The following is a 15,513-nucleotide window of genomic DNA, read 5'->3' as shown; positions in this document are numbered from 1 at the left end:
CCTATTACTTAGTTTTACTTTACCATATTTTTTTACTGTATTATTAGGTTTATGCCTGTATCGTTGCTGTTATTTTATACATCTGTACAAACAAATTCCTTTTTGGATGAATAAAGTACATTATTATTATAATTATTATTATCATTATTATTATTATTATTATTATTATTATTATTATTATTATTATTATTATTATTATTATTATTATTATTATTTAAATTTAATTATTAAAATTGTGCCATGTTTACATCATTTTAATGTGAACCATGCTGTGCCATTTAGATCATAGAACAAATGTTGGTTTATTTATAAATATGTTTATACAGAGACGTTGTCAAAGAAGGGATATCTGAAAGAGAAATAGAGAATTGATTTTATCAGCCCACATCCTCCTCAGACTATTTATTTCTCATAAATCCATTCAGAATTAAGGAAAAGCCTAGTCATTTGTCTTAAATTAAAATTAATTTTATACATACCTTACCTCGGCTTAAGTCTCTAGTGAAAAATCTTTCTATGTGATAATGCTCAAAATGGGGAAAATGTTATAAAAGAGAACCATATTGGTATATTTTGAAATTAAAAATCCTTTTTTGTTTTCCTTAGTCGAGATTGGAACTCTCCAGGTAGCAAAGAATGTGTCATGTTAAGGAGAAAAGTTGCTGTTCCTCCATCTAAATACAGCAGTGTGTATGCTTTGACTAATGTCTCTGTTATGAATGGTAAGAGGCTTCTATTTATTTTTTAAAATGAAATTGTACAAACATTTTTAAATGTTGCAATTTATATGAAACTCAACAAAGATGTCGTTGTTTCATTGTTATAGTGTTTTGAGAGTCTCGAGCTGAAAATTAGTGTTTGATTGGCATCTACTTTTCTTTAACACTTTTAAAATGGTGATATCATGAAAGAATAGTATATGTATTGCTTTGTTTATACTTAGTTTGTGCACCTATTGTTAAGCAAAACAAGTTTCCTTCAATGGGATCATAAAGATCATGTCTTATCTCTCGTTTGCTAATTTTTATGTTATGAATACATCTACATTTATTTATTTTTCTTCCTCAATCCCATATGGAATTAAAAAGTATTGACATATTCTTTTTTTATTTTGCAGGGAGATCTCTTACAAGGTTTTCAGCACCTCATCAGTTTATTCATATACTTTTATGAAGAAAAAAAAAAGTGGATTTATGATTATGATGTCAGTTGGTGAAAAAGAACATTAATGTGAAGTTCATTGTTTAACAAAGGATTGAAAATTAAGGAATTTGAGGTTGATTGAAAATAGCTATTTTGTATTTCTTCATATTTTGTAGATATACACAAATTGAAAAAAGTGTTTTTAGTCAACCCCCCCTTCAAAAATCAAAACAAAACAGAAACTAAAACTATGTTTGAATGTAACATACTTGCTGAAATACTTAAATACTTGTCGCAATTTATACAATTTTATTAATTCATTTTAAAGCTCTTTTAAGAAATTGAACTGATTGTCTTATAAATTTTTATCAACATTTCTTATCTTTTGACCTGACGACATGGTTTAATGATGAATTGAGAATATAGGATGAAATGTTTTAACGAAATGCGTTTTATTCATCTAGGATAAACACAGTCTGTTGAAAAATAAATTTAACAACAGATATATAGGATAGTATAGGGATGAGAATTTTGCAGATTTTTCTGCATTTGCAGCTTCTTTGCTTTTCTTTTTATTTTGCTTGAAATATTTAGCCAACTCAGTTTCTGGTTTCTTTGAGGTACTCTGTACAATGGTTTTCTGTTGAATAAGCATTGTCTCTTACAGTGGGTTGGCAAGTCCACTCCTGCTATGTTTTCTATTTCCATATTGCTTTCTGTCCTGGATCGAGATTATTTATCTTTTTAAAAAATGGCTCAATATTCAAAATGCTGTTCCTGGCACACTGAATAGGAACTTGCTCACTAAATCTGGTTATTGGTACCCCAATAGATATTCGACCTTCTGTTGATATGGCTATTCAACTAAAACGAATTTCATCGGAAAACCATACATGGTAAATCCAGTTGGAATCAACCTTAAATTTTTCTTTAAACCAAGCAATCATTTCAACTCTTGCTAATTTTTTTTTCAGGCTCAACTTATGGGGTTAATTTAAAAGCCTTTCCTAATCTTGTGTGGACTGCCTCCTGTCTATTCAATTGTTTGGGTTTGTTTTCAACAGATTAGAGGACATTTAACATATCATCGCCCGTTCTTTTCTTCAGGAATGGCCCTTTTCATTTGTGATACCTTGACAGTTATTTTTGTGATTTAAAAATTTTGTTTGATTTTTCGAGTTAACTTTTGCAAGGAATATCTCTTGGATGATGTAAGCCATTGACTATAGATAGTTTTCTTGTTGCTGACTTGATGAATTTGGTTTCAAATTAGTACTGAATAACTGGGTGGGGTTCCTGACCTCCCATAGTGGGCAGGGAGGTACATACTGGGTTTTCTTTCCCCCTATGTCTGTTTTCCAACATGCTTACTGTCTTTGTCTCGGAATGAGATTACTTGGTTTTGTCCTGGCCATGGCTAGGAGGGAATATATCGGAAATAGTCAAATGTATAGTTAGTTTTGGGAGATGATATTTTTTTTTTTTAATTTTAAATCATCTCTCTGTTATGCACTGTGTTATGTTTTGTTTATGTATTATATATGATTTGTAAACATTTGAGTGTATTCCTCTTAGTGGGGACCTGTGCCTGTGTCGGGATGAGACTTATAGGTGATCTCAAACTAAGTACACTTATAGTGTACTCTTGGAATCTACATCTGTTGCCTATTTGAACCATTTCCTCTTTGTCTACCGTATTCTTGGATGCTTTAATTGTAATTCTAGAACTTTTTACTATCCCATTTTCTTCCTTTTTAATGGCGCTGATATGACCTTAATGTGTTGCAAGCGCCGCAAAACCCTTAAAAACATAAAAACAAAAACAGTACTGAATAATATTTGCTTTCGATTGATTTGGCAAGGCTGTTTCTTCAAAGATAGCAGTCAACAGACATTGCCCTTCAAACAGGGTTACTTTCTGTCTATTTTTTGTTTTATTTGGATTCAATTTATGTTGCGGAATTGTGCTATGAAATGGATACCTTTTGATACCGATACCCAAATGCAAGACCCACTTTTATACACATTTCTTTTACAGTATTTAAAAACAATAAATGGGATCTTAGTAAAACAAAAAGGGAGTACTTTAATTGTTAGGATTTTACCTTGACTGTTAGGGTTGTTTCCTGAAAACATGACTGAAATAGGCTAAGAACAAAACTTTTAATATATTCCTATCAGTTGATGAAACTGGTGCTACTTGAAGCGCAAAGGAAAAAAATAACGATAAGTGTTGAATATTAAGCGTCAATTCAGAGATGCCAAAACTCCGGTTTCACCGGAAAAATCAGGTCTGGAGCAAAATAAATCAGGGTTAAGGGCAACTTCCATCAGATCCCAGTGAAGTCAAATTGTTCCAAGGGTAACCCCTCCCCCCCTCCCCCTCCAACCATCATATCATCATCACTGCCACTAGTATTACAACCACATCATCACTGCCACTACTACTGCAACCACCACCACATCATCTTCACTAACACTACTACTACTACCACCACCACCACCACACCATCATCAGTACCACAACTACTACTACAACCACCACCACCACTACCACAACTACCATCAATATTACAACCACCACCACCACATCATCATCACTACCACTACTACTACAACCACTACTACCACATCATCATCACTACCACTACTACTACAACCACGACACCACATTATCTTTACCATTACTACTACACCACCACCGCCACATGATCATCACTACAACTACTACTACAACCACCACAACCACATCGTCATCACTACCACTACAACCACAATTCCACTTCATCATCACGACCTCTACTACTACAATCACCACCACATCATCATCACTACCACTACTAATACAATCACTACCACTACTACTACAACCACCTACACCACATCATCATTACCACTACTACTACATCCACCACCACCACTTCATCACTACCACTACTACTACAACTACCACCACCACATCATCATTACCACTACTACTACAACCACCACCACCACCACATCATCACTACCACTACTACTACTACAATCACCACCACCACATCATCATTACCACTACTACTACCACCACCACCACCACATCATCACTACCACTACTACCACAATCATCATCACTACCACTACTACTACAACCATCACCACCACATCATCATTACCACTACTACTACAACCACCACCACCACCACATCATCACTACCACTACTACTACAACCACCACCACCACACCATCAGCACTGCAACTACCACTACTACTACAACCACCACTACAACAAAAATATCGTTACCACTACTACAACCACCATTACCACCACATCATCATCATTACCACCAATACGACAACCACCACCACATCATCATCACTATCATTTGTACTTCAACCACCATCATCATCACTACCACCACTACTACAACCAACCACCACCACATCATCATTACCACTACTACAACCTACACCACCACCACATCATCACTACCACTACTACTACAACAACCTCCACACCATCAGCACTGCAACTACCACTACTACTACAACCACCACTACAACAAAAATATCGTTACCACTACTACAACCACCATTACCATCACATCATAATCATTACCACCAATACTACAACCACCACCACATCATCATCACCACCATTTGTACTACAACCACTATCACATCTTCATCATCACTACTACTATTACTACAACCACCAACACCACATCATCCTCACTACCACCAGTACTACAATCTCTACCATTAGGTTTTGGCGCTTTACTTCATTTGAAATAAGGAAATGTGTTTATATATCATATTATAATTCTAATTGGTTATCTATTTAGAACTATACAATATGTAAAACACAATGCTAAATACCATTCCAATTCCTTTTTCTTGTGTGCGGAAATTCCTCTTTCGGCATTGAAATTCCTACGAGTGGAGTCTGAAACTCCTGTGAGCCAAATTTAAAGTTGGCGTCTCTGATCACTACCTCTAGTACTACAACCACCACCACCACCACATCATCATCACTACCACTACTACTGGAAACATCACCACCACATCATCATCACTACCACTACTAACTACAACCACCACCATCAAATCATCATCATGACCACTACTGCTACAACCACCACCATCACCACATCATCACTACCACTACTACTGCAACTACCACCGCATTATCATCACTATCACTACTACAACCACTACAACTACCACCACCACATCATCATCACAGCACTACTACTACAACCACCACCACTACATCATCATCACTACCATTTTTACTACAATCACCACATCATCATCATCACTACCACTATTACTGCAAGCTTCACCACCACCTCAACATCATCACTACTTCTACTACTACAACTACCACGCCACATCATCACCACTATCACTACTACAACAACCACCACCACCACCACATCATCACTACCACTACTACTACAACCACCACAACCACATTATCATCACGTCCTCTACTACTACAACCACCACATCACCATCGCGACCACTACTACTACAACCACTACCACCACCACTTCAACCACCATCACCACTATATCATCATCATTACCAGTACTACTACAACCATCACCACCAAATCATCATCATCACTACTACTACAATCACCACCACCACATCATCATCACTGCCACTACTACAACTACAATCACCACCACATCATCAGTACCACTAGTACTACAACAACAATATCACATCATTATCATCATCACTACCACTACTACTACAACCACCAACACCACGTCATCTTCACTTTCACCAGTACTACAATCACTACCGTACCATTATGTTTTGGAGCTTTACTTCTTTTGAAATATGGAAACTTTGAGATTGTATCTGGCATTGTTTATATATCATAATATTGTTCTAAACAGTTATCTATTTAGAACTATACAACATGTAAACACAATGCCAACTGGGTGGGGTTCCCGATCTTCCATAGTGGGCAGGGAGGTACTTGTTCTGTCTTCTATCCCCTTATATCTGTTTTCCAATTGCTTTCTGTCTATGTCTTGGAATAAGATTACTTGGTTTTGTCCTGGCCTTGGCTGGGAGGGAAACAGTCGAATGCTTAGTTATTGTTTTGGGAGATTACGGCCCTGAATGAATGAACATTTAGCTGAAAATCCAAAAGTCATTAAATTTCTGCCCTCAACGAATATCTGACCCCTGACTGACCTCATTGTGCTACCCTACGAGCACTTTTGACTGACCATTTTTTTTCAACGATATGCCAATTTTATCGGTGTCTTTAATCACGCATGCTTTAAGATTATGTTGTATTAAATAATTGTTTTAGGTGTGAACAAAATGAGATGAAATCAACATTTATTATGATACCAAACTAATGACAATCATTTGCACCATTGATCGTTAAACCATAGACAAATTTAGATATAAAAATTGTAAGAAGACCATAAAAGGTTAGGTTTTGTTAAGTGAAGTATTTGAATAATGTCACCTTACACCAAATATATTTTTTGCGTAAAAGAAATACAAAAGAATGCAGATTGTAGTACAATTAATTTCTTGAACAGTTAAGTCACCAAAGCCAAGTTACATGCTTGTAAAGTTGAATAATATTAATATCCATTCTTCATGAACCTACCAGTGCAAGTAGACTAAGTATAGCAGAGTGTAGTGTTATCTCATATCAATAGTTAATAATTGAATCCAAAATAGTTTGAGAAGAGAGTTGCTTTTTAATACTCAACACAGTGCAAAGTATAGTGGCATGACTGACTTAATTATGCTTTCGACCAGCAATGTCGTCAGATATTGTAGTTTCGGCTGTAATGAAAATTCAATGTTTATTTAGCTATGAATAAACAATGTTACTGATGCATGGTTTCTAGAGTCTATTGCATAATCCACCTAGTATAATAAACACTAATTTTGAATTTAATCTTTTACTTCCTTTTTAAAATCATCCCTCGTATTACTTTCGGTCATTATGATGCGATGCTTGTCTTTTGAAAAGCATTTTACATTTGACATTCTTTCCATATATTACCCAAGAGATTTGAGTTTCTTTTCGATTTACATAGAAAAATAGTAGTCAGTAAGAGCCACTAGGTCCATGAGGCGGAGTTTATCCTTGTTTTTGTAATATAATGGTAGAAATCACATCACTAGTTACCCTTTGGATTGGACACTAGTTTATCAGTGGTGCAGGGTTTTGAGGGCTTGGGTCAGAAATAATCTCCACATCAATGGTAATGCATAGAGTATAGAAACATGTTAACAGGACAAGTGGAAATGTCTATGAGGAATTCGACTATTATTAACTTGGATAAAGACAGAGTATTAAACTTACAAATATAAGTACCAATATTTATCACGGATGCAGTAAAGTAGTGCGGGGCGGTCCTTGGCAAGCTTAAGTACCACGGTCCTACGGTCCCTGGGAAATGAAAACCGCAAGGACCGGTCCTTTTCGACATTGAACATTCCTGAGAGACTGTCGGAAGTTCGAACCGTTTTGACCTTTGAGACCGTGGGATCATTCATTCTTGAACCGTTAAACGCTACACGATGAAAACCGTGGTCTACAGGAGTAAAACACACGGAGTAGTCACACTCATTTCAAATTGTAACCTAATTAGAGAAGAGGGGTGATGCCTTCTTTATTTGCTCACCGTACTTCATTGTTACTTCGATAATTTAATAAAATTTGAAATTTATCCCCATTAACGGAGATAATGGCATCGCCCAAGGCGTTGATCGAGTTGTTCGTGGCGTTGATACACACAAGAAACTCCTACCCCCCCCCCCTCTCTCCCCACACACACACACATTAGAGGGCAGCGAGCATTGAAGAGTAAGAGAGAGACGTGAAGTTATAATAAGAGGGGGTGGATGCGGTAATAAGTTAATAAGTAATAAGTGGTGTCCATGGTGACTTTTCGCCAGATCTAACAAACCCAGCTACCCATTCACTGCTGAGTAGACAGGGACTCAGAAAAAACTCGACTGCACCCGGGATCGATCTCTGGCCCTTTGCGTACAAAGAGAGTGCTCTATCAACTGAGCTATCGGGGTCCCCAAATATTCTATTGGACTTTTTTAAAATACAGACGTTATAACTGGGTTTTTTGGAAGGAAGAAACTAATGAAACTCATATTATTTGATTAGTTAAAACACCAAACGAAATTTTAATATTATTGTATTATTTTAAATGACAACAATGCGATAGAAAGGAGTGGTGACAAGAGATGGACAAAAGAAAACAAAAAATCGGACTTGCTACTTGCTAGGTTCGACACACACACACAAACACAAACATCTTTAGTAGTCACATGCATTTCAAACAATAACCCATTAGAGAAGAGGGGTCATGCCTTCATCATAGATCATTGTCATTGCGATCATTATGGTGTAGTAAATTTTGAAATTTACCCCGTATAATGGAATCGTCCAAGGCGTGTGCCTACTGTTCCCCCCATCTCACACACGAAAGGGCGGTTTGCGGAGTGGAGGGAGGTGGTCGTCTGCCTCTATGGTCGTCTGTGTCATTTAGTGTATGGCAAAGGGGGGTGGGTGTGATTAATTAAGTGGGATGGGTGGTGATTGGTGGAAGATAGGCAACCGAGCCAACGAATCGCTGGGGAGGTAGTATGGCGCGAGACCGTTGAAAGGTGATAAGAAGTGAGGACCGCCGCCGGTCTTCCACTATCGGACCGATCCTCGGTTCACAGCTAAAAGACCGTGGGACCGGTCTAAGGACCGGTCCTCAGCGCGGCGCTACAGTAAAGTTGGTTTTTAAAAAATTCTTTTGTCCAAAGAGCAGGATTTGATAGCTGGTATTGTTTGATCAGATATTACTTGAGATTAAGAAATAATTGTTGGTGTCCTTTAAATGATAGAAAACCTGTAATTAATATTGGGTTTAGAATATTTATGGTCTTTAAAGACTGATACAGATTACAGAAAATAATATAAAGACATAATTCAAATTATTAACTTTGTCAGTAACATAACTTTCTTTCACTTTAAAGGATTTTAGCTGATTTCACTTCAAATGACCATAACTCAATAACCGTTGCTTAACTGGCAATTGTTTTCACTATGATAAAATAGAACATGTTAACTATGACATAACGTAAAAAAATCATTTCTGTACGGTGACATTTTAAATAGAATTAGTATTTTATTCAATGTACTTTTAGTAAAATACTAAATTTTAGGTGCCTTTTTATTTCATACAGTAATAATTTATTTCTGGATGAAATTTCGTAATTTGAAAGCAGTTTAAAAGAAGAAAGATGGATCTTTAATGTAAATTGAAGAAAAACTGACTCATAATTTGAAAACTTAGTCACAGAATAATTTATGCATTTTCCTGCATAATTTTCCTTACTCAATCACCTGCAGCAGTAATTAATTACCCAGTGACAGCTTTATCTCTTGCAATCAGCAGGCAGTACCGTCGTTCAAGCTAGTTCACAGAAACCGGGGCTTTTTGCTAAATGTTCAGTTTCAGCACGCTTTTCAGTGCTGTGAGATGACATTTTTTTCTTTGTGAATCATCTCTCGGTTATGTATTATTATATTTGTTATTTCGATTGTATAATGTAAGCATTTGAGTGTATTCCTCTTTGTTGGATCTTGTGCTTGTGTCCGGATGAGACTTATAAGTGATCTCAATCCAAGTACATTGATGGTATGCTCTTCGAATCTACATCTGTCTCCCTATTTATTCCCAGTTCCCCTTTGTCTTACTTTTTTTTCTTGGGTGTTTTAATTTTAATTCTAGAATTTGACTATCCCATTTTCTTCCTTTTTACTGGTGCTGATATAACATAAATGTGTTGCAAGCGCCGTGAAATCCTTTAAAACAAACATAAAACAAACACAATGCCAAATACCATTCCCAATTCCCTTTTCTTGTGTGCGGAAATTCTTCTTTCAGCATTGAAATTCCCGATTGGTGTCTGAAATTCCTGTGACCCAAATTTAAAGTTGGCGTCTCTGTGTCAATTTATTAGATGAAGACATACTGTGGATGATTCGGTTTCCCCTTTGTCAACAAAACATGATGAATAAAATGAATATTCTTCATGTTTTGTTGATAAAGGGGAAACCCAAAATGCTCACAGTATCTGTCTTCATCTAATAAATTTAAGCTTACAATTCAATACATATTGTTATTTTTTATCATTTGATACCTTATTTGTTCCAGTGCGTTAATCCATTGACAAGGTACTTCGATTCATAATCCTACACTTTTTTTTATCAAACATCATGTATTATTTCTTGGGTGCTTTTGCATGCATCTCAACCTTAATAGATCTATTTTTTTTTTCACATTCCCATCATCTTTATTTTTATTGTTGATGGAGGAATGTCTTAAAGTGTATCAAGCACCTTAAAACCTATACAAACAAAATGATTGACAGATTCATATTGGTCCCGAGTAGAATGACAATCCCGTTAATAGTTCAACAACTAATGGGGTATGAAATTTGGAATTTTATTTTGGTAGTCCTTCACTCACCTGGGATCAGAGAACTATAGATTTTTTTTGTTTTAAGAGTCTATTTGACACTGACAGGAACGATGCTTTACTCCCCTCGAGATAGATCATTTGCCTATAGTAAAGTAATTTCTGATAGATTTGAGTGACCAAGCAATCCATTCCTTTTCAAAACTATTTCTCATGAAGTTTGCCTTAATTGACCCTGGGTTTACAACAATTCCTTCATAGTCTTAGGGCTACCGGGACCCCCACTCCCCCCCCCCCCCCCCCCCCCCCTGGGGATTTTACGAGGCCAATTTTTCTAGTTAGTATAACATCTAAGCTATCCGTTTATGGCCGGCTGCCAAAAAAATAGTGTCATCTTTACAGAGTTATTGCCCCTGAAAGGTCATTCGGTGCAAAAATTTCAAAAAATTCATAAAATGCATTTTTGTATTTTAAAACATGTCTAATTTAATATAACTAAATATTATGTTTGAAACTGATGATTTGAGGGTCATTTTGAAATACATACAAACTATCTTTACTAATGACAAATAGAAAATTAATAAACAAAAACATCATTTTCTCGAAATACATATTATAGCATTTTAGGATGAGAATGTGAACTACTGAGAATAGGTGTCCTTGAAATACATTTATACTATAATTATGACACACACACTCACCAAATTCACACATTATATAATATTATTATATATATATATATATATATATATATATATATATTATATAAATATATTATATATTATATATATATATATTATATATATATTCTGTTATGGTTTGAGAGGTATGGAACATACTCATTTTTCATAACAGTTCATCATCCACCCATTGGTCACAGTCTAAAAAATCATCCTCTGATTCAGAAGACCATTCCTCTTCACCATCCTCTTCCTCAATGTCATCTTTAGGTTGCTGTTCATCAACAATAATGTTAACTAGTTCTTTTGGTATAATGTCATCATCTCCAAACCAGTCGATCACCAGACTACCAGAAGCTGTCCTTTTCCAAACGTTTTCCTCGGGTTTTGGAATTTCAGGGAAGTTTGATGCTGCTTGCTTCCAAACCATTGCTTGAAAGTTTGCTCTTTTGCTATGCATCTGTAGACCTTTCTTACAGGGAGGGAGCTGGGACAAATCAATGCCTTTACAGTGGGAGAGGGGTCTGTCATCTCCAGGGGTGAATCTTTTTCTCACCGTATCAGCTCTTAGTTTGTTGACGTCATTTGCTCTGCTGTCCCCATACATTAGACACACAAACTTTTCAAGCTTTGATAAAACATCTTGATGTAGCACTTCTTGATTTCCCAATTCAGAAAATAAGTGTGTGAAATCTTGGTGTTTTGTCAATAGGGCAAATGGACGTACTTTTCCTTTTCCAGCAAAGCAGCTGGTAGTCTCACAACCTGTGAAACTGTGAAATCCCAACATAGCGTCACAAATTTCTGGCTAGAAAGGTTTGTGATGTTGAGAAGCCTTCTCGTTTTCCCCTGAACCTGTGTCAAAAAGTAAAGGACTTCAATTTTCTTTGCAAATGCCAAAAGCAACAAAAAGACTTCTGTATCTGGTGATCTTACTACAATTTCTTCCTTCCTTGAATGTTGAACTGCATATGTACAGTGAACAATAATTTTGGTGTCAGCTTCTTCGTGACTGCAATCCAGCTCAGGCATTGCTGTAGAGTCTGTGGTTATTCCATCCTCACTGCTCAGCTGTACACATGTGTTTTCGATCGCAAAGAAAATGTTTCTGCCTTGGAGTTTTGATGCATATTTGTCTGACTCCCATTCTTGTAAAATTAGTTTCATTAGGTTTATTTTATTCTCCCCACTTGATAGAAATAACTTCCAGTCGCTTGGCACTTTTGTTAACGGTCCTCCAATAAGAAAAGTGTTATTTGAAGAATCACTCCTTCGAGATCTTTCTGTTGCTTTTATTGAATCCTCGAGGTATCTGTCTGTAATGAAATGAAGGTCTGTAGACTTTGGGAGTGTGCTGAACAGTTTCAGAGCCAGTTCACCAAATGTTTCTGGTAATGAAACCAATGCTTGGAGAACTGCATTGCCATCAACAATGTAGATGCTCTTCAGGAAATTCCTTCTTGAGTCAGCAATTTCATATTTCTCCATTCTATTCATAAGTGTAGCTTTGTTTGTCTTCAAGAAAGATCCATCACTTGTTGCTAAAGCCCCGGAACTGGGCTTAGTGGATAGCACATCACTTTACGAAGATCAATGTTATGACACTGGCTTAACATGAGCAACTGGCCAAACATATTTCTTTGGGCTGTAATTTTCAATGTTTTCGTTTTGTTGGAACTTATTTTACTATGACGAGCATCTTTTTGAGTAAATTTCTTCCTGCAGCTTTCATGGTACTTTGCTTCAGGTGATATCAGACAATAATTTTCTGTCAACCCTATCAAGCGGCTATTTCCTCTGAAATGGGCAGCTTCACATATGGACGATTTTGAAGACTCTGTTTGACACTTTGCAAGCTTATCTTTTCTTCTGTTTACATATTTCTCTTTTCGCTGACAAATGATACATTCATCTGGAAAACAAGGTCCTGTCATTGATTCAACACATCTTCTTTTAAGACTATTATCTTCATTACTGTCGGATTCCAGTTTTCTCTTCTTTTCAAGCCATATTTCAGGCTAGTGAAACTTTTCAAACAAGGATGATGGAAGTCATGTTCTTGGCATGGGTGATCTGGAAGATTGTCACAGATGTGTGCACATCTTACATTGATGTCATCACTCTCAAGTCGAATTATCTTAACTTTTTGAACATTTTCCCATGCCTCCTCTGGAAAAGTTTTTAAGAAACCGTGATTTGCTAAATTGGGATAATGAATAACACAGGTTTTCTTCACTGTCTTTGGTAGCTTATGTCTATCTTTTTTCAAAGAAACAGGCTCTTCGGAAGCCGTTACACAATCAAGTTGATGAGTTAATATATTGATGTGAGCTTATAATGTCAATTTATTTTGTCATATTATTTCATTCTGAAATTTAAAAAAAGAAAGAAAAAGGTTAGTAACAATCGACACTCTAACAATGGGGAGGATTACTGTACTCGGTAGTCATTTTGAAATCAAATTTTATAAAAAGAGCTGGCTAGTCTACTAAGACAACTAATCAATGATGAATTATTTAATTTTGGGTCAGGCATACAGAAAGAGTTCTTATCTTAGGTCATGTCTAAGGGCAGGCACACGGAAAAGGAAACATATGGAAAGGGACACATGAATGTAAACAGTGAAACACAAAGCAGAATTTTCATGTCAACACAACTTTGTTCTCATAGAACGACAAATCAGATGATAGGGTATACTATAGATATCAGCATCTTTCACATTTTCCCATCTATTAAGCATTCTATCATAGAAAACCAACAATATGATGCTTTTCATCTTAGTTGGTGTTATCTTAATACATGTAGCAGGCTTTATGGACTTACTTATGGACGTACTTTATGATGTCAGCTTTTATCAGTTATAATATGAAAACAGGCAATAGGCAAGCACAAAGACTAACCCTCATTAGTCAGAGGTTTAAAAAAATAATTGAAGCATGTTGTTTTCTTTTGGGTGTTGAAGAGGATATACTATTTTGGTCTCTCTGACTAAACCTACATTTGGGCACTGATATTGATATAACCTATTTGAGGTGCTAGCGCCCTAAAAAGGCCAATAAACAAACAAAGTCTAACCTGAAACCGAAACTACCGAAACTATAGAAGAATATATGGGAAGGGACACATGAATGAAAACAGTGGAATACAAAGCAGAATTTTCATATTTTATGTCAACACAACTTTGTTCTCGCAGAAAAGACAAATTGAATGATAGGGTACATTATAGACATCTGCAGTTTAGTGTTACTTTTTTCCTTTCATAAGTACCAATGGTGAATCTAATAATTCGCATTATAATATTTTTCTATGACAAGAACTGCAAACCCTTATTTTTTAAATAGTTATATCAGCAAAGCTGACACTGAAAAGCTGATTTCAGTAATTACCTGGACCCTCCCCTAAAAAAGTGAGTGAGCATCATGCTTACCGGACCCCCCCCCCCCCCCCCCCAAACCAGAGTCAGACTAGATGTGACCCCCCCCCCCCCCCCTCCCCATCTCTCCTTGGGCTGATGTAATTAAAAAATGATCCTTAAGTACCAAATTTCTCCTGTCATATTACAATAAACTGCTTTCATTTTGCTATAAACCTTTCTCTAATCCACCAAGGGGAATAACTGCTCTGTCAACAGTACAATCACAAAATATCCAATATCTTCAAAACTAGTGAATAAAAATTTACGAAATTTTATATTTATGTCTAGCTATACACAGGCTATAACACTTTCTCTTTGATGTATATAGAAATATGTAATGCTCTAAAGTTATATAACAGTGTCTGTGAAACTTTTTTGAAAATTTGAATATTTTAAAATTCATCCTTGAAGTTCATACATACTAAATACTCTGAACCTTGAATTTAGTTATTATTTATCTAATATAGTCTATATACATCAGTGCAATCCAAATTTGTGACATGTGTGATGAAAACTAAGGAAGCTATGGCACTTCAAAGTTTGGCAGTGGCAAGCTCATTTTAACGCACTTGATGACCTTTCAAGGGCAATAACTCTGTGAAGATGACACTTTTTTGTTGGCAGCCGGCCAGAAATGGAAAGCCCACACATTATATTTACTTAAAAAATTGGTCTCATAAAATCCCCAGGGGGAGGGAGTGTTTCGCCCATTGGCCCTGGGTCTATTCAGAAGTGGAGGAAATAAGACAGGGACTTTGAGGGAACTATAAGAATCATAGGAAATTTAATTGGCTGGGGATGGTAATGTAA

At 36.1% G+C, this 15,513-nt stretch overlaps 1 protein-coding gene across 1 annotated transcript in view; it reads left to right on the top strand.

Moving 5' to 3' along the window:
- LOC144958191 (DDB1- and CUL4-associated factor 15-like) overlaps positions 1-4,692 on the top strand; it is a 28,298-nt gene extending 23,606 nt beyond the window's left edge. The window contains exons 14-15 of the mRNA XM_078889983.1: positions 607-722; positions 1,118-4,692. Coding sequence (XP_078746109.1) covers positions 607-722; positions 1,118-1,173 — 172 coding nt within the window. The 3' untranslated portion in view covers positions 1,174-4,692. The remainder of the gene's footprint in view (positions 1-606; positions 723-1,117) is intronic.
- The last annotated feature ends 10,821 nt before the right edge of the window (positions 4,693-15,513 follow it).

This window comes from Berghia stephanieae, chromosome 1 (assembly GCF_034508935.2).
Source record: "Berghia stephanieae isolate SIO BIC M18660-M18661 chromosome 1, UCSD_Bste_1.3, whole genome shotgun sequence".
Classification (NCBI taxonomy): Eukaryota; Metazoa; Mollusca; class Gastropoda; order Nudibranchia; family Aeolidiidae; genus Berghia; species Berghia stephanieae.
This window is presented reverse-complemented; position numbering and strand designations above follow the sequence as displayed.